General features: G+C 32.2%; 1 protein-coding gene across 1 annotated transcript in view; it reads left to right on the top strand.

The window, feature by feature from the left end:
• The window catches only part of exex (motor neuron and pancreas homeobox extra-extra), a 28,808-nt gene extending 13,660 nt beyond the window's left edge, over window positions 1-15,148 (top strand). Inside the window, exons 5-6 of the mRNA XM_090117404.1 lie at window positions 13,395-13,552; window positions 14,753-15,148. Of these exons, the coding sequence (XP_089973530.1) occupies window positions 13,395-13,552; window positions 14,753-15,085 (491 nt within the window). The 3' untranslated portion in view covers window positions 15,086-15,148. The remainder of the gene's footprint in view (window positions 1-13,394; window positions 13,553-14,752) is intronic.
• The last annotated feature ends 229 nt before the right edge of the window (window positions 15,149-15,377 follow it).

Below are 15,377 nucleotides of genomic sequence, written 5' to 3'. Positions count from 1 at the left end.
AGCTATATTTGCGTCTGGACACAGTGCTAATGAGTAACTTTATACAAATTTTTACTGTAATCGGTATTTCCTATGATCACTATTAGATTCCTATTACAAATTAAAATTTGTATCTTCACAGCTTAAAAAGTAAACCTATAATTTTATTACAAAATCAATTAAATTAATAAAATAATAAAGCCCTTTCCACACTTACTGCACCCACCGAATCTACCGATGCAAAACTCAAATAAAAATTATCGTCAACAATTTCTACCATCTGTTACAAATTGAATAATTGGCTCAACTAGCAGTCTGTCCCTCTCCCTCGCTACGTTTGAAAGGGATAAACATATAATTGTCATCTGTTTAACTTGTTTAATCTTTTGATAAAAACTCTGGTCTTTTATTTGTATAGAAAGGTCAAAAAGCTTATAGAATGACTAGTTATTAGTCGCGGGGTCGCCCCTCAATAATTATATATGACATAAATTAGACCTATTATAATATACCACCTATATTATGGAATTAAAAAGAAAAAAATAAACAGTACTAGAAAGTAAGTATAAGTAGGTATATTAGAAATAAAACATTGCACTAATAGATTGTGAACAATTCATAAAAAGCTGCCTTGTTACCATTTTAGCGAATTCTTGTAAGCATTTCTGTGACAATATTTATTAATTGAATTTCGTCTTTATAATTTAATAAGTTAATTAAACGGACCATAGATAATAATAAAGAAAAAAATATATAGGTATTCGGGAATCATGCAGATTTTTTCTTCAGCTGACCTTTAAATTTTCTTATTAACGCACAACAACTATACCTGTCTATCAAATATAACAGTAAAGAATTAATTATCGAAATGAATAAATTCGTATTCCACATCAAAAAATTACTCTTTTGCCGGGCACAACAACTATACCTGTCTATCAAATATAACAGTAAAGAATTAGCGAAATGAATAAATTCGTATTAAAAATTACTCTTTTGCCGGGAAATTCTTATCTACCTATTATATTGGAAGCTAGTTTTATATAAATATCCAAATATGTAAGTATAACTAATACAATTCCGTTACTATGTAATACAGTAATAAACACATAAACAAAACGTTTAATTAACTTTCCAATTAAATAATTAGTCTTTTGCAAACTCGATTTAAAAATTATCCACGGGACGGGACTTAATTCCGTTGCAATGGTGTGGTGCGTTTGATCGAGGATAATAGTCAATAAATATATTTATTACATCAATTTTATATTATGTAGTAATGAATTATTTGTGAATATTGCAGGGTAAACAAAATTTTAATGTTGCCTGTCTTAAAATAGAAAACATAAACAATGCGCACTGCATACATGCATTTTTCTGCTGTAGAGTCACAATTTTCATGTATCTTACGTTTAAAAAGTCCCAAACTTTATATTAATAGTGATATATTTCTTATTGTATGAAGTACAATAAGAAATAATGAAGGCGCTAGTCATTCAATCAAATAATAATTCAACTGCGACATAATATATGTACCACGAGTGAAGCCGTGAATAAAAGCTAGTATACCGTCCATAGTGACACCATACACGCCGGCTCTAAGCCAATTAGCGAGCACCAATTTGCTGGCACAAACAAAGCCTTGACAAATTAGATCCAGGGGCTAGTGATGGGGTGTTGTCGATAGTTTTGTGTTCTCTATGGGTTTTAATTGTTATTGGTGAATGTTACTCTTAGTGAATTTTTAACCGACTTCAAAAAAAGGAGGAGGTTATCAATTCGGCCGGTATGTTTTTTTTTTTTTTATGTATGTACACCGATTACTCCGTGGTTTCTGAACCGATTTACGTGATTCTTTTTTTGTTCGATGCGGGATGGTGTCGAATTGGTCCCATAAAAATTTTATTCGGATAGGCCCAGTAGTTTTTATTTTATGAGCATTTTTGTCTGTATTTGTAAATGTTGCAAGTGCAAGTTTGAAGTCGGTTGTTTTTAACGCAGTTATACTTAATACTTAGGTATATAAGTATAAGTATGTACTTGTATACAAGTTTGTTATAGCGTTGTAATAGTGATTTAAATAGAACAGTATTTAGATAGCGATTGAATAGATATTAAAATAAATCAGAGTATAGAGTTAATTATGATGCATATAATTATATAATAGGGATGAATAAAATATTTTAATCTTAAATCAAGTTTACGCGTTTTGCATTATATGAATTTTCTTTAAATTTTACCATTGTTTTAACATATCGGCTTGACTTATTTATTGAATAACACTATTACATTATTACAATTACAGATCTCTTTGCCTATTAGATATTAAAGAATCCTTAGACTGCATTAATATAAACTACTAGATTTCCGCCCGCGGCTTCGCCCGCATTTGCAAAGGAAAACCCGCATAGTTCCCGTTCCCGTGGGATTTCCGGGATAAAAACAATCCTATGTGTTAATCCAAGTTACCCTCTATATGTGTGCTAAATTTCATTGTAATCGGTTCAGTAGTTTTTACGTGAAAGAGTAACAAACATCTATACATCCATACATTCTTACAAACTTTCGCCTTTATAATATACTAGATTTCCGCCCGCGGCTTCGCCCGCATTTTCAAAGGAAAACCCGCATAGTTCCCGTTCCCGTGGGATTTCCGGGATAAAACCTATCCTATGTGTTAATCCAAGTTACCCTCTATATGTGTGCTAAATTTCATTGTAATCGGTTCAGTAGTTTTTACGTGAAAGAGTAACAAACATCCATACATCCTTACAAACTTTCGCCTTTATAATATACTAGATTTCCGCCCGCGGCTTCGCCCGCATTTTCAAAGGAAAACCCGCATAGTTCCCGTTCCCGTGGGATTTCCGGGATAAAACCTATCCTATGTGTTAATCCAAGTTACCCTCTATATGTGTGCTAAATTTCATTGTAATAGGTTCAGTAGTTTTTACGTGAAAGAGTAACAAACATCCATACATCCATACATCCATACATCCACACATCCACACATCCATACAAACTTTCGCCTTTATAATAGTATTAAGATATTAGATTTTTGAGGAATTTTATAGCTTTTTACTTTATTTCTACCGTCCGCGTCATTACAATTAATAGATATAAAATAAGTAATTTATCAATTAATACGATAGGTACTGAACATCCACGCAATAGGTTACTTTAGAATAAAGTACTATTATTTAAATTGTAATTACCTTATCCCATTTTAATAAAGAGAATGAAATTGTTAAATGCAACGTATGCAGAAAAGCAATGTTAAAATTCTTATTTCTTAGATATAAGCTGTAGGTATGTTACTTTTAAGTTAGTTATTTTATTTACCTCCTTGTCCTATTTATACTTGCTGTTTTTTATATTATTTACTACAATTCATACATAGTCCTTCCATTCAATACTATTTCTAAAATTTATTAATTCTTCGTCCTATTTTCTACCCTGATATATAAATGTTCTACTAATATAAAACGGTAACAAATCGATACCATAAAAATTACGCACATCACTACTCTATTTGTCCCAAAAGGGTGTATTTTTGGCAACATGTAGCTGCTCCAGTGGCCAAGGGTGATGTATGGTGGAAATTTATTATCTTTATTGCTTGGGTACTTTAACGGTAAAAAATCACGGTTTAAATGTTTTCGTTAGGTATGTATGAGATAGATCAGATAGAAGAATATAGATCGAATATTGTATTCTTATATTCGTACTTATTAGATATAGTAGGTATTTAATCTATATCTTCTTATATATAAAATTCTCGTGTCACAATGTTAGTCTGCATAGGTACTCCTCCGAAACGGGTGGACCGATTCTCATGAAATTTTCTGTGCATATCGGGTAAGTCTGAGAATCGGCCAACATCTATTTTTCATATGAACCACGGGCGAAGCCGGGGCGGACCGCTAGTATATATATAAAAATGAAACCCGTTTTCCTGGGTCACGGCATCACGCGTGAACGGGTGAACCGATTTCGATAATTATTTTTTATTATATTCCTTGAAGTACGAGGATGGTTCTTATGTAGAGAAAACATAAATATGTACCACGGGCGAAGGCGGGGCGGACCGCTAGTTTTAAATAGATCTATGAAACAAATAAATGCTGTTTAATATGATAGGATACACTTATCTTCCTTTTAATTTTTATTTTATAAAACTCAGTCATTTCTATTAAGTATAAATCTATACTAATATTATAAAGCTGAAGAGTTTGTTTGTTTGTTTGTTTGAACGCGCTAATCTCGGGAACTACTGGTCCGATTTGAAATTCTTTCGGTGTTAGATAGCTCATTTATCGAGGAAGGCTATATACCATCACGCTACGACCAACAAGAGAGGAGCCACGGGGGTGAAACCGCGCGGAGCGGCTAGTTAATAATACAAATCTTATTGTATAGACAAGTCCGTGTATTATCTATTATACTTAACATAACTAAAGTTTACATCTAAATAACTATTCATAGCAAATATAATCACAATAATTTATAATACCCTCATATTTAAGTACTAATTCAAAGGGCGCGAAAAACAAATAATTAATTTAATTTCACACTTGCAATAAACAAACAAAGTGAACAATAGTTAAATTGTCGACCATTAGACACCCCAACGATTTATATTGAGGGGTCTTAAGTTTTTAGGGTTCCGTAATTCATATGAAAAATCGCTACATGATCATTTATTTACAAATATTATAATGATGATTTAATTCATGATATTTAAATTTGTGTGAATTATTAAATTTAATAAATTTAGCTTCCCAAATATGAACAACTAGCTATGCTCCGCGGTTCCACCCGCAGTGCTCCGCTCCTGTTGGTCTTAGCGAGATGATATATAGCCTATAGCCTTCCTCGTTAAATGGGCTATCTAACACCAAAATAATTTTTCAAATCGGACCATTAGTTCCTGAGATTAGCGCGTTAAAAAAAGCAAACACACTCTTCAGCTTTATAATATTAGTATAGATAGGTATACCAAGTTATTAGTTATAAATTCGTATATTCCTTTAAAATTTATGTTATTACAACAACTGCTCTTTCAACTTTATGCTACTTTATTAACTAATTAAATAATAATAATATACTAATGATCTCTATAAAATAACTATATTCTAACCAAAAATAATTTCCTACGTTCCCCGAATTCCCTACTACCCTTTAAAAATATGAAATTGTAGGTATTCTACGGAACCCGCGCGTTATTTAATATCGCGCTTAACCATTTTTGCAATAAGTGCGGACATACGATGAGGTTGTACTAATTTTATTGGCGGGGCTCCAATTTTATGGTCTATTAGATTAATCTTAGGGCCCCATTATTATAATTCATTTAATTGTATGATCTGTGCATATGGCCGATTTGTAGTTTAAATTAGTTTGTCATTTTATTTATATACGATATAAGTTTATGATTTAAGATAGGTCGGCAAAATTTGTTGAATTTTGAAATCATAGTTTTTAAAACTAAATAGGTACAGCGAATGTAAATTAGGTCTGTTTCAAATCTTCTAGGATATAAAAATAGTAAATACCGTCATTATTCCATTAGTTATATAGATATGAATCTATATAACTAATACGAGTATTATAAAGCTGAAGAGTTTGTTTGTTTGTTTGAACGCGCTAATCTCTGGAACTATACTGGTCCGATTTGAAAAATTCTTTCGGTGTTATACAATAGCCAGGACTCCAGGAGTGGTAGCACTGCGGGTAAAACCGCAGGGCACAGCTAGTAAATAATCTAGGTATACTATATCGTCTGGTTTAAGTGCAATGCTGACCGTCGGCGCTGATCGGTCGAAGACGACCATCTATGATGCGTTTTAGAATAAATCGTAGGTTCATAGAGGTTCAATTTCGACCGTCAACACCGAGGCGACGGTCAGTGTGGTTAGCGTACCTATAGCGTGGCACTAAAACTAGATTTACTCCTACTAAACCAATCAACAAATTATTTTCACCCTTTTATCGAACATTGGATAATAATGATTTGGTTTACTTTAGCTACTTTCATAGCATAATGTCCTATGGAATTCTGCTATGGGGCAGGGCTGCAGATATAGAAACTATATTTATATTACAGAAAAGAGCCATAGCCCATACGCTCTATATATAATTTGCGTGCTCGAGACTCACTAAGAGATCTCTTTAAGAATACTGGTATCCTTAGCTATTGTCGAGCCAATTTAATAGGCAACATTTGACGTCTATCAATTTTATCTTCATAGGGTGGTAACCTGCTTAAAAACATCGATTAAAGTGAATTAATCGATACGAACTTGAAACATTTGTCAATCGAACTTGAAACACATGTCAATAATTTATGATGATTTTTATTCCCAAGTAATCAATGCATTCGATTCTAGATGTCAGATTTCGATTTTTAGAGTAACGTCTCTGGTATTTAAAAAGAAAAAAGGTTTATTGACACAAAATTGTAGCAACGTCAGTTCTTTAAATCAGAAATTGTTTATTATGTTTAGAATGATTTATCAGTAAAATCAAATCCTAAAATTACTTGTATCGGTCATTATTATTATAAATATGTTATCTTAATTGAAAAAAGTTAAGCAAATGTGCAGTTCTAACAAAACGAAATATCATATTATTCTATGTCGTCGTTACTAGGTTACGTTGTTGAATTTTGTTGAACTGTCAAATGTTGCCTATTAAAATGGCTCTACTATAAGACTTACACACAAAAGTAGGAGATAGACATTGTTATGACACAAGAAACAGAAATAAAATTGAAATGCCATTTTTCCGGCTAGCTAAAGTTAAAAATTCATTTATGGGCCAAGGTATACGCTTTTACAACAGAATTCCTCATAATATTAGAGAGTTTAGTAGTTCTAAATTTAAAACTTATATAAAAAATGTACTTGTCCAGAGAGCCTATTACAGTATTAAGGAATATATGGACGATAAAAACCCATGGAGGGTTGTCGCGTAAAAACCACAGGACAGTTCTTTAGCATATTATGATAATATATTATGATATTACATATGTAATTTGTAAAATTGTAAATCTGACATGATTAAAAAGAGCAACTATGGAGTTTCTTGCCGATTCTTCTCCGTAGATACTGCTTTCCGAATCGGTGGTAAATATTAAAAATATGTACTTAATGACGTTTCAAAAGTGCTTCTAGAAGAAGTCTAATTGAATAAATAAATGTTTGAGTTTGAGTTTGAGTTTGGAAGTTCACGAATGAAGTCACGGCTTCTTGTTGTATTTATACTTATAAGTTAAATGTTATAATATCTAGTAGGGTTTTTTTACAAAATTCGATTTTGCAGCTGCGAGTACAAAAAGAGACGGAAGGAAATTCCGCGAATCGAAATATCTTTTATCAGTTAAAACCAATGATAACGTTTAATGTGATTTTAATTTATTGTCAAATACACCGATATTATCATTTATACTTACCTATTTGTAGTTGTTATTCAAACAAAAATTAAAAAATGTCTTCCTACTTCTGCGTAACCGCAGAATAAATATTAAAGCAATGAATACATAATTATATTTATATAACAAATACAATTACAACTTTGAGTACCGTATACATAAAATTTAAACAGGTTTATACTATAATAGGTATATTTACCTACCTGCTTTCCGCCGGCCGCAGCGCGGCGGTTTTGCACGCTTTGTCACAGATAATATAACACATATATTATGTATCTACCATGCTTTGTCTAAAACTTAAGAAATTGTTAAATAACTGATAAGTAATTGTATACCTTCCTCGAGAACCACTCTACCTATTAGAAAAACTACATCAAAATCCGTTGCGTCGTTTTAAAAAACTAAGCATAGGGACGGACAGACAGCGGGAAGCGACTTTGTTTTATACTATGTAGTAAAGTAGTAGGTACTTATCTTTTATACTATTTTTACTTACTTACTTTTTCATCATTATTATAATATCGATCAGCGCAACATACACTATTATTCACTTATAATACCACAAGAGCTTCAAAATTATCGGGTATTTTCCGATAGGTTCGTTGCTAAGGTTGCAAACAAATGAAGGAGTCAAGTTTTTAGTCAAGGGTAAAACTGAAAAACTTGACGACTTTATTTGTTTGCAGGGAACCTTGAGGGAAATGCCAGATAATTTTGAAGCTCGTGTGGTATTCGGGAGATTATTTTTCCGTCCCAAATGTCGGCCAATAATAATCACAATTGAATTGAACCTGTCAGTTTGACGTCAACGACCAGAGAAAATTTTCAAAAAATTATCAGTATAATACCACGTGACGTCGAATGGTGCAATTCTATTGGTCGATATTTGGGTCGGAAAAATAATCACAATAATACTTACACTTTTAAGTATTTGATATAGGTAGTAGGTACTTAGTAATCAAATTTTATTTTTTAAATTAAGTCTTAATTCTACTCGAGTAAACCCGCCTAAATTCTAACAGTACATCGTGTCGAATATCATTTATTTAACAATAGACAATAGAGTTATAACGCTCTGCCAAGCGCAAGTCTGCAATCAACCTTATTCAATTTGTCTCTGCTCCCTATATAAGACATTGTCTACACTGTACAGTCAGATTACATAATCTGTGGAACATATTCTTGGCGGGTAAGGAATAGAAGTTACAGCTTTTAATCACAATTTTAATAAATAGTGGTACAAAATGTTCTTTTATAAATCGAAAAGAATGTTAGGAAATTTTTTTAAGAATAGAAATATTCGATCACGAGGTAGGATTCGAGCCCGCGTCGTTAGCCTGAGGTGGGTTAAAAGCGACTATGAAGCATTTAATTGCTTTAAAAATCAATATAAAAAAGATGTTTTTTTCTCCATGAGCCATGCCAAAAATTACATCATTCTAAAAATCAATACATATGCAAATAAAACATCGTCAAACACTTCAATTATTAGCAAAAAACTATTCAGGCAATTAATCGCTTAAGCTATTAATTCCATAGATAATTGCTTCCTCAACAAACCGGATAATATTATATTATGCTATATCTAATACATATTATAAAGGCGAAGGTTTGTAAGGATGTATGGATGTATGGATGTATGGATGTATGGATGTTTGTTACTCTTTCACGTAAAATCTACTGAACCGATTACAATGAAATTTAGCACACATATAGAGGGTAACTTGGATTAACACATAGGATAGTTTTTATCCCGGAAATCCCACGGGAACGGGAACTATGCGGGTTTTCCTTTGCAAACGCGGGCGAAGCCGCGGGCGGAAATCTAGTCTACTAATATTATAAAGAGGAAAGGTTTGTAATTATGTATATGTATGGTTTTCACGCATAAACTACTGGGCCGATTTCAAAAATTCTTTCACTATTAGAAAGCTGCATCTTCACTGAGCAAAACAGGCTATATTGCATTTTCAAAAAAAATAGAGATCCTTACCAAAAATGCAATAATGTAACCCAAGGTGTAAAAAATTCCTTAATAAAAATTCTGTCATCGCGTGCGCTGCGGAATCCTATTCCTTGAAGTACAAGGATGGTTGTTATGAAAAAAAAACGTAAACATGTAGGTACCACGGGCGAAGCCGGGGCGGACTGCTAGTGATTTATAAAGCACGAACAAAATTATCAATAACATATCAATAGGCCCAAATTAAATAAAGGAATCATATGAATACGAAAAGTCACGTTCAGTACACATTAATATTGATTTTTAAATTCACCTCTTAAGCACGACTGTGTATTGATTTTTGAACGCACGCCATCGTAATATATTTTTAATTTCCAAATGTTTAATTTGTACTCGATGGTACCGTTCTTACTTATTGTTATTGAGTTTTAAACGATTTTAAAAGCGCATTGAAAATGAGTTGGAAGTTTGAGCACGTTTTACAGAAGAAAAAATGACAGAATACAAAGAATATGTATTTGTTCAGATATTCATAAAATTTATTTAAATTATTTAGGTATTTGTAAACCTACACAAGTAAGTATTATTAAATTTACAGGTTCTAATTGGTAGAAATCTGTCCGTGTCTTAACAACCAAATAACTACGGAGACGTAAAATTTTTCATAGTGGATTCATATTCTTTAAATAATTAGTAATTAATAATTAATAATTATCTACCATAAAATAGAAACAAAACCTTGTTTATGGTAAGATAAACAAGCCTGAATAGTATAAACTATACAATTTATTTCAAGCATATTTATATACAAATAAACTAAGCAATTAGGTAATTACGTAAATCAATATAAAGATGGCCTAATTTTACTAAACCACTCATCCATACCTAACATACTTGCATAGCATTTCCAACGAAAAAAAAACCAAAACGTCTCATTGACATTCCGCCGAAATGTTCAATGACAGATGCGTCGTGGATTTAGGCGGGAATTTATCGGCTTGTGCAAACACGGCCAAATGTCGCGTTCAAGCAATCCTGTTAGGCTAATTGATAATTATCATTTTTATGGGCAGTGCTGGCGGCGTTTGTGATAAATGCGTTTAGTAATTTCATTTTGGGTAATTGTATGCGTAAATATTGGTTGCGGCAACACTATTTCGGTTCTGTCTATATTAATATGTATTACAAAATTGATAATTCAATGAAATTTATCAACGAATTGTTATGCATTTATTATATAATCGTTAGCTAACCTTGGTCACTTTTTAAATAAATTCTTCTAAGAAGGGCGTTTGTGATATGTCTAAAAAAACAATTTATCTTAACTACGGACCGCAATCTGTTAAATCCTTTTCCTTGGGCCTTAGACAAAGTAACAATTAAAAAACGATAACGAAGTTAGAAAAGGAACAATGTATGGGATTGACATTAGATAGACCACGTCATCTAACGCGGCGTATGTCAATCCCATACATTTTTGCCTTTTCTAACTTCGTTATCGTTTTTTAATTGTTACTTTATCTAAGGCCCCTTGCCAATATTATAAATACGAAGTTGTGTCTCTCCTTCATGTCGCAATGAAGCGATTTTATGATACGATTTTTGTTTCTGGAGATAGTTAAAAGCCGAGAGAGGGGAGGGGTATGGGCTACATTTTACCGGGGTTAATATCTTTCCCATGGAAATTTCCTTTGACTACGCAGATGAAGCTTCGGGCGAACAGCTAGTACTGCTTTAAAAATACTTTCTGAAGAAGAAGAAAAGGATTATATTATATTATATAGGATTATATTATATACAAAATACAAAATAATTACCAAATATACCTATAAACTATTTTTTTTTTTTTTTTTCTTTAATTTTATTTATCCACCTATAATGATAAGTTTAAAATATGTTTTTTTTTTTAACTATATCAGCTTTCTTTTATGTTTTAAAAACGACATTGGAACACATTCACACACATACATACGCACATACAAACACACACACACACACACACACTACTTGCACTACGTCTTCAAAATACACTTTTTTTTTTTAATCTTTAATTACTTCGTTTATTATAAATGATACTAATCAAATATTTATTTTAATTGTATTAATTATTTTAATTGTATTTATTATTTAATTGCTAAACAGTAAATATTGTGGAACTAAATATTATGTTATGAAATGTAAATTGTTTTAAATATTTTAATTTATTAAATTTTTTTTTAAATGCATATTATGATTTATAAATTTTCTTCTTGTGTCAACTTTAAGTAAAATTTTCTTTGTAACTAATTACTATTTTAATGTATTTTATTGAACTATTCTAATGTATTGTATCGGGAAGGCACAGACTCCTGAAACACAGCGAAAGCTATATTGGGAGTCTGGGGTCTATATTTTGATGTAAGGAACCTTGTTCAATAAATGATTTTTATTTTTTTATTTTTTTTATTATATTCTCTTATTTGTATGTACCATAGTATAAAACTACGTATGTACGGTACCCTACAGCCGAAAGCCAATCACAATATGTCGTCATCGATTGTGTGTAGTCACGAATTGGGCAATACAACATAATTGAGTTGATAAAATGTTATCAAAAGTAATTAGATGACAAATCAGTGTTGATCACGTGTTGATAGTGGAATTAATTAGAGGTGGTAATTTTTTGTTAAAGATATGCGGCCTCTTTTGAAATACAATTAAGTATTTTTTACCAAATTATTGTGGAGTATAATCATATATAAATCTAAATTTGTTTTTTTAGATTTCTATGAGTGTAATAGATAGACGCATTTGTGTTAATAAAAACATAATTCAAGATCATTCTAATGAACGAAGTTTCAGCAATCCTTACCTGCATTTATTATGAACGCGATCGAAGCGGATCATATTATAGACATTTTTAATTTCACTGTTCCAAGTGCCACGGAATATTCATTTTATTTTTTATTTTTATTTTTTTATTTTATTCATAAAAGGTACCTTACAGCTGTTGATAAGATAAATTATACTAATTACATATAAAAACGCCAATTACAAGGCACACCGATAATAGTAAAATTGTGTGACAAAAAACGGCAAACTACAAGGGCAATAATTGTTTTCTTTTACTTTAACAAAAAATACAATTATTCTTGATGAAACACAAACATAAATGAATTCAATTAAATGTGACTTCTCGATAACAAGCAATATCAACAATATAGCATTAAAGTTGAGAAAAACAGAAATGAAATTGAGCCTGTTAAGGTGACTATGTGAGAGAAAGAGTGGGTGTGTAAATGAGTGTGTGTGTTAGGGTCTGCGTGTGTGTGTGTGTGTGTTACTTATTTAAGTTATTTATAATTTGAAGAATTGCACTTTTAAATCTAGGGCGTGATAAACTAAATATATCCGCTGAGCAAAATTTATTATTATATACATCAGGGAGTCTGAAATATGGAGAATTTTTCAGATAATTTGTTGACGTTGACGGCACTAAGAACAAATTTTTTAGTCGAGTGCCTTGACTTGGAACCCGAAAGTTTAAAGGATTCAAAATAGAGATACAGTCAAATTTATTATTTAGAATATCAAACAAAAACATTAATTAAAACATTCATTAAAACAATAAAATATATATTTAACACAAAAATGTTTTATAATTCCCAGGTGTACTACACAACGCATCCCACTTGTTTATTGGTTTCTAGGTTTATTTCTGTTCCCTAAGGAATGTATACGCAAGAGAAGCGAGACTAACGAACATAATAGTCATTCTCTATGTAATGCGTAACGCGAGCGAAGCTAGAAACTACCTTGTAATATAAATAATTATCCTATTTTTCCCAGATATATTATACATATATGTTCCCCACGTACTGCTCTGAGAACTTGAACATCTTTAGCACTATAATTTCAACGCTCACGCACTATTAGGGTAACCGTTCCCTTCACTACATGAACGCGAGCTAAGGGAGAACCTAGCACCATTACTAATAAAACTATCTATAACGTACATAATTTACTAATAACCATCTTTCCCAGGTGCCCCCCACGCGCTGCTCGGCAAGACGCGGCGCCCGCGCACCGCCTTCACGTCACAGCAACTGTTAGAACTCGAGAAGCAGTTCCGAATGAACAAGTACCTATCCAGGCCGAAGCGGTTCGAAGTGGCTACTAGCTTGATGCTTACTGAAACTCAGGTATGTTTCTTTTATATTCCTTGCGGACGGACCCGCAGGCAAGAGCACGTAATTTTGTAGCTCGTGTGTTATTCTGGTACATAAGCTTTTCACTGCAAATACTTCCATCCTCACAAAACTTTTGCGTTTATAAATTTAGTGGAATATGATATGATACAATAAAGGGGATCACTAACAGAAGGCTAGATACACTATTCGGGAGTGACATTGGATATTTTATTGCCCGAGTCAATCTGCAACCGTTTAATCTCGTTTTTTATTAAAGGAATTGATGTACCTATTTTCTTTTATTCCTTACTTATTGCCTTCGTAAAAGGCCGCTATATACAATCATTAAATGGTCAATAATAACTCATCATGCTATGAGCAATCATAGCAATCCCTATCCTTAAAAATAGACCCTTATGTACCTTCTTAAAATTTTACTATCCTTGTTAAACTATCAAAGCATAAGCTAACCCAAGCTAACCCTTACCTCCCCATAGACCACAGATAACACTTGTCCCGCCAAAAACGACGTCATTTTGACGTTTACAAAATGGCGGCAACCAGTCATGTCAAGCGCGGATTTGGTACAAATGCTTACAAGATTACAGGGGTGGATTGTTGCCATAAAGGTTATTGTTCCGGGCGTTTTATGTGGGTTTAAAGATTAATCTCGGCTACGGTAGACGTGATATATGATCGTAGATTGAAAAAGTTTGGGTATAAAATATGATTAGTAAACTGGAGCCCGTAGATAATAAATTGATTGTAAATACAGGGTGGAAAATAATACTAAAGTATAGTTTTGCTAACTAAATCAAAATAAGATAAAATACAGTTTCCTAAGTGACAACTATGTATAATTAAAATTATATCTGATTAATAATTAATTTGTCAAGTATGTAGGTAATAAATACTGGAAGTAGGTAGGTAGGTAGGTATGTAATAATACAGTTGTTAAATCTAACATTGGATTCCAGACGTTTTAAATTTAATATTCAAGCGGTTGACGACATCTTTCACATAGATTACAGTACACTGTGCACGTTTAGAATGAAGAAAATCTTACAAGCCGCTAAAAATAAAACTAACAAACAACAGCAAATTGCATGAATACAGATATTTTGCGCTTCTAATCGTTTCGAACATAATCAAACTGTTTCCTATAATGAATTGCCAGACTCTGTTAATTAACATCAATTCATTTGCCCACAGGTAAAAATATGGTTCCAAAACCGCAGAATGAAGTGGAAACGCTCGAAAAAGGCGCAACAAGACAGCAAAAGCAAAGACCACCCGAGCGAGGAAAAAAATAAAAACAAGGAGGTCCTACACGACCATGACAAACAGCCCCCACAAATGGCGGGAGATTTGACACCTGTCAAACCGCCTCCCCTGCTCGACAGGGACAGAATGATCGCGCTAGAGCGGGAGAGAGCGATGGCGGCGGCGAACTTTAATTCGAATTTGGAAAACAATAGACGCGGACTCGTTATGAACCAAGATGGCCGACCGGGTATAAATATGTTCAAGCCGTATGTAGTATGAAATTAAATGTATTTTTATTTTATTACTAAGTTGGGTATCACTGTACATAATAAGTAAAGGTCGTGAGTAGTGCAATTTTTTTATTTATTTTAAACCATAAGTTTATGCTTTTTATTTTAACGGCTCACTATGTAAAAACTTAAAAAGTAATATATCGACGTCCTTTCATTATTATAATAAGTATAAGGTACAAATATATGTTTAAATAACTTTAATAATTGTAGATAATAATTGTTCAATATTCCTATTTAATGTTGAGATGAAAATGTATTATTTAAGTTAATAGTTAAGT

Source organism: Colias eurytheme, chromosome 28 (genome assembly GCF_061535395.1).
Source record: "Colias eurytheme isolate Ceu_HAF_F1 chromosome 28, ilColEury1 Martin Lab GWU primary, whole genome shotgun sequence".
Lineage (NCBI taxonomy): Eukaryota > Metazoa > Arthropoda > Insecta > Lepidoptera > Pieridae > Colias > Colias eurytheme.
The sequence above is the reverse complement of the archived record's forward strand: the minus strand, read 5'-3'. Positions and strand labels throughout refer to the sequence as shown.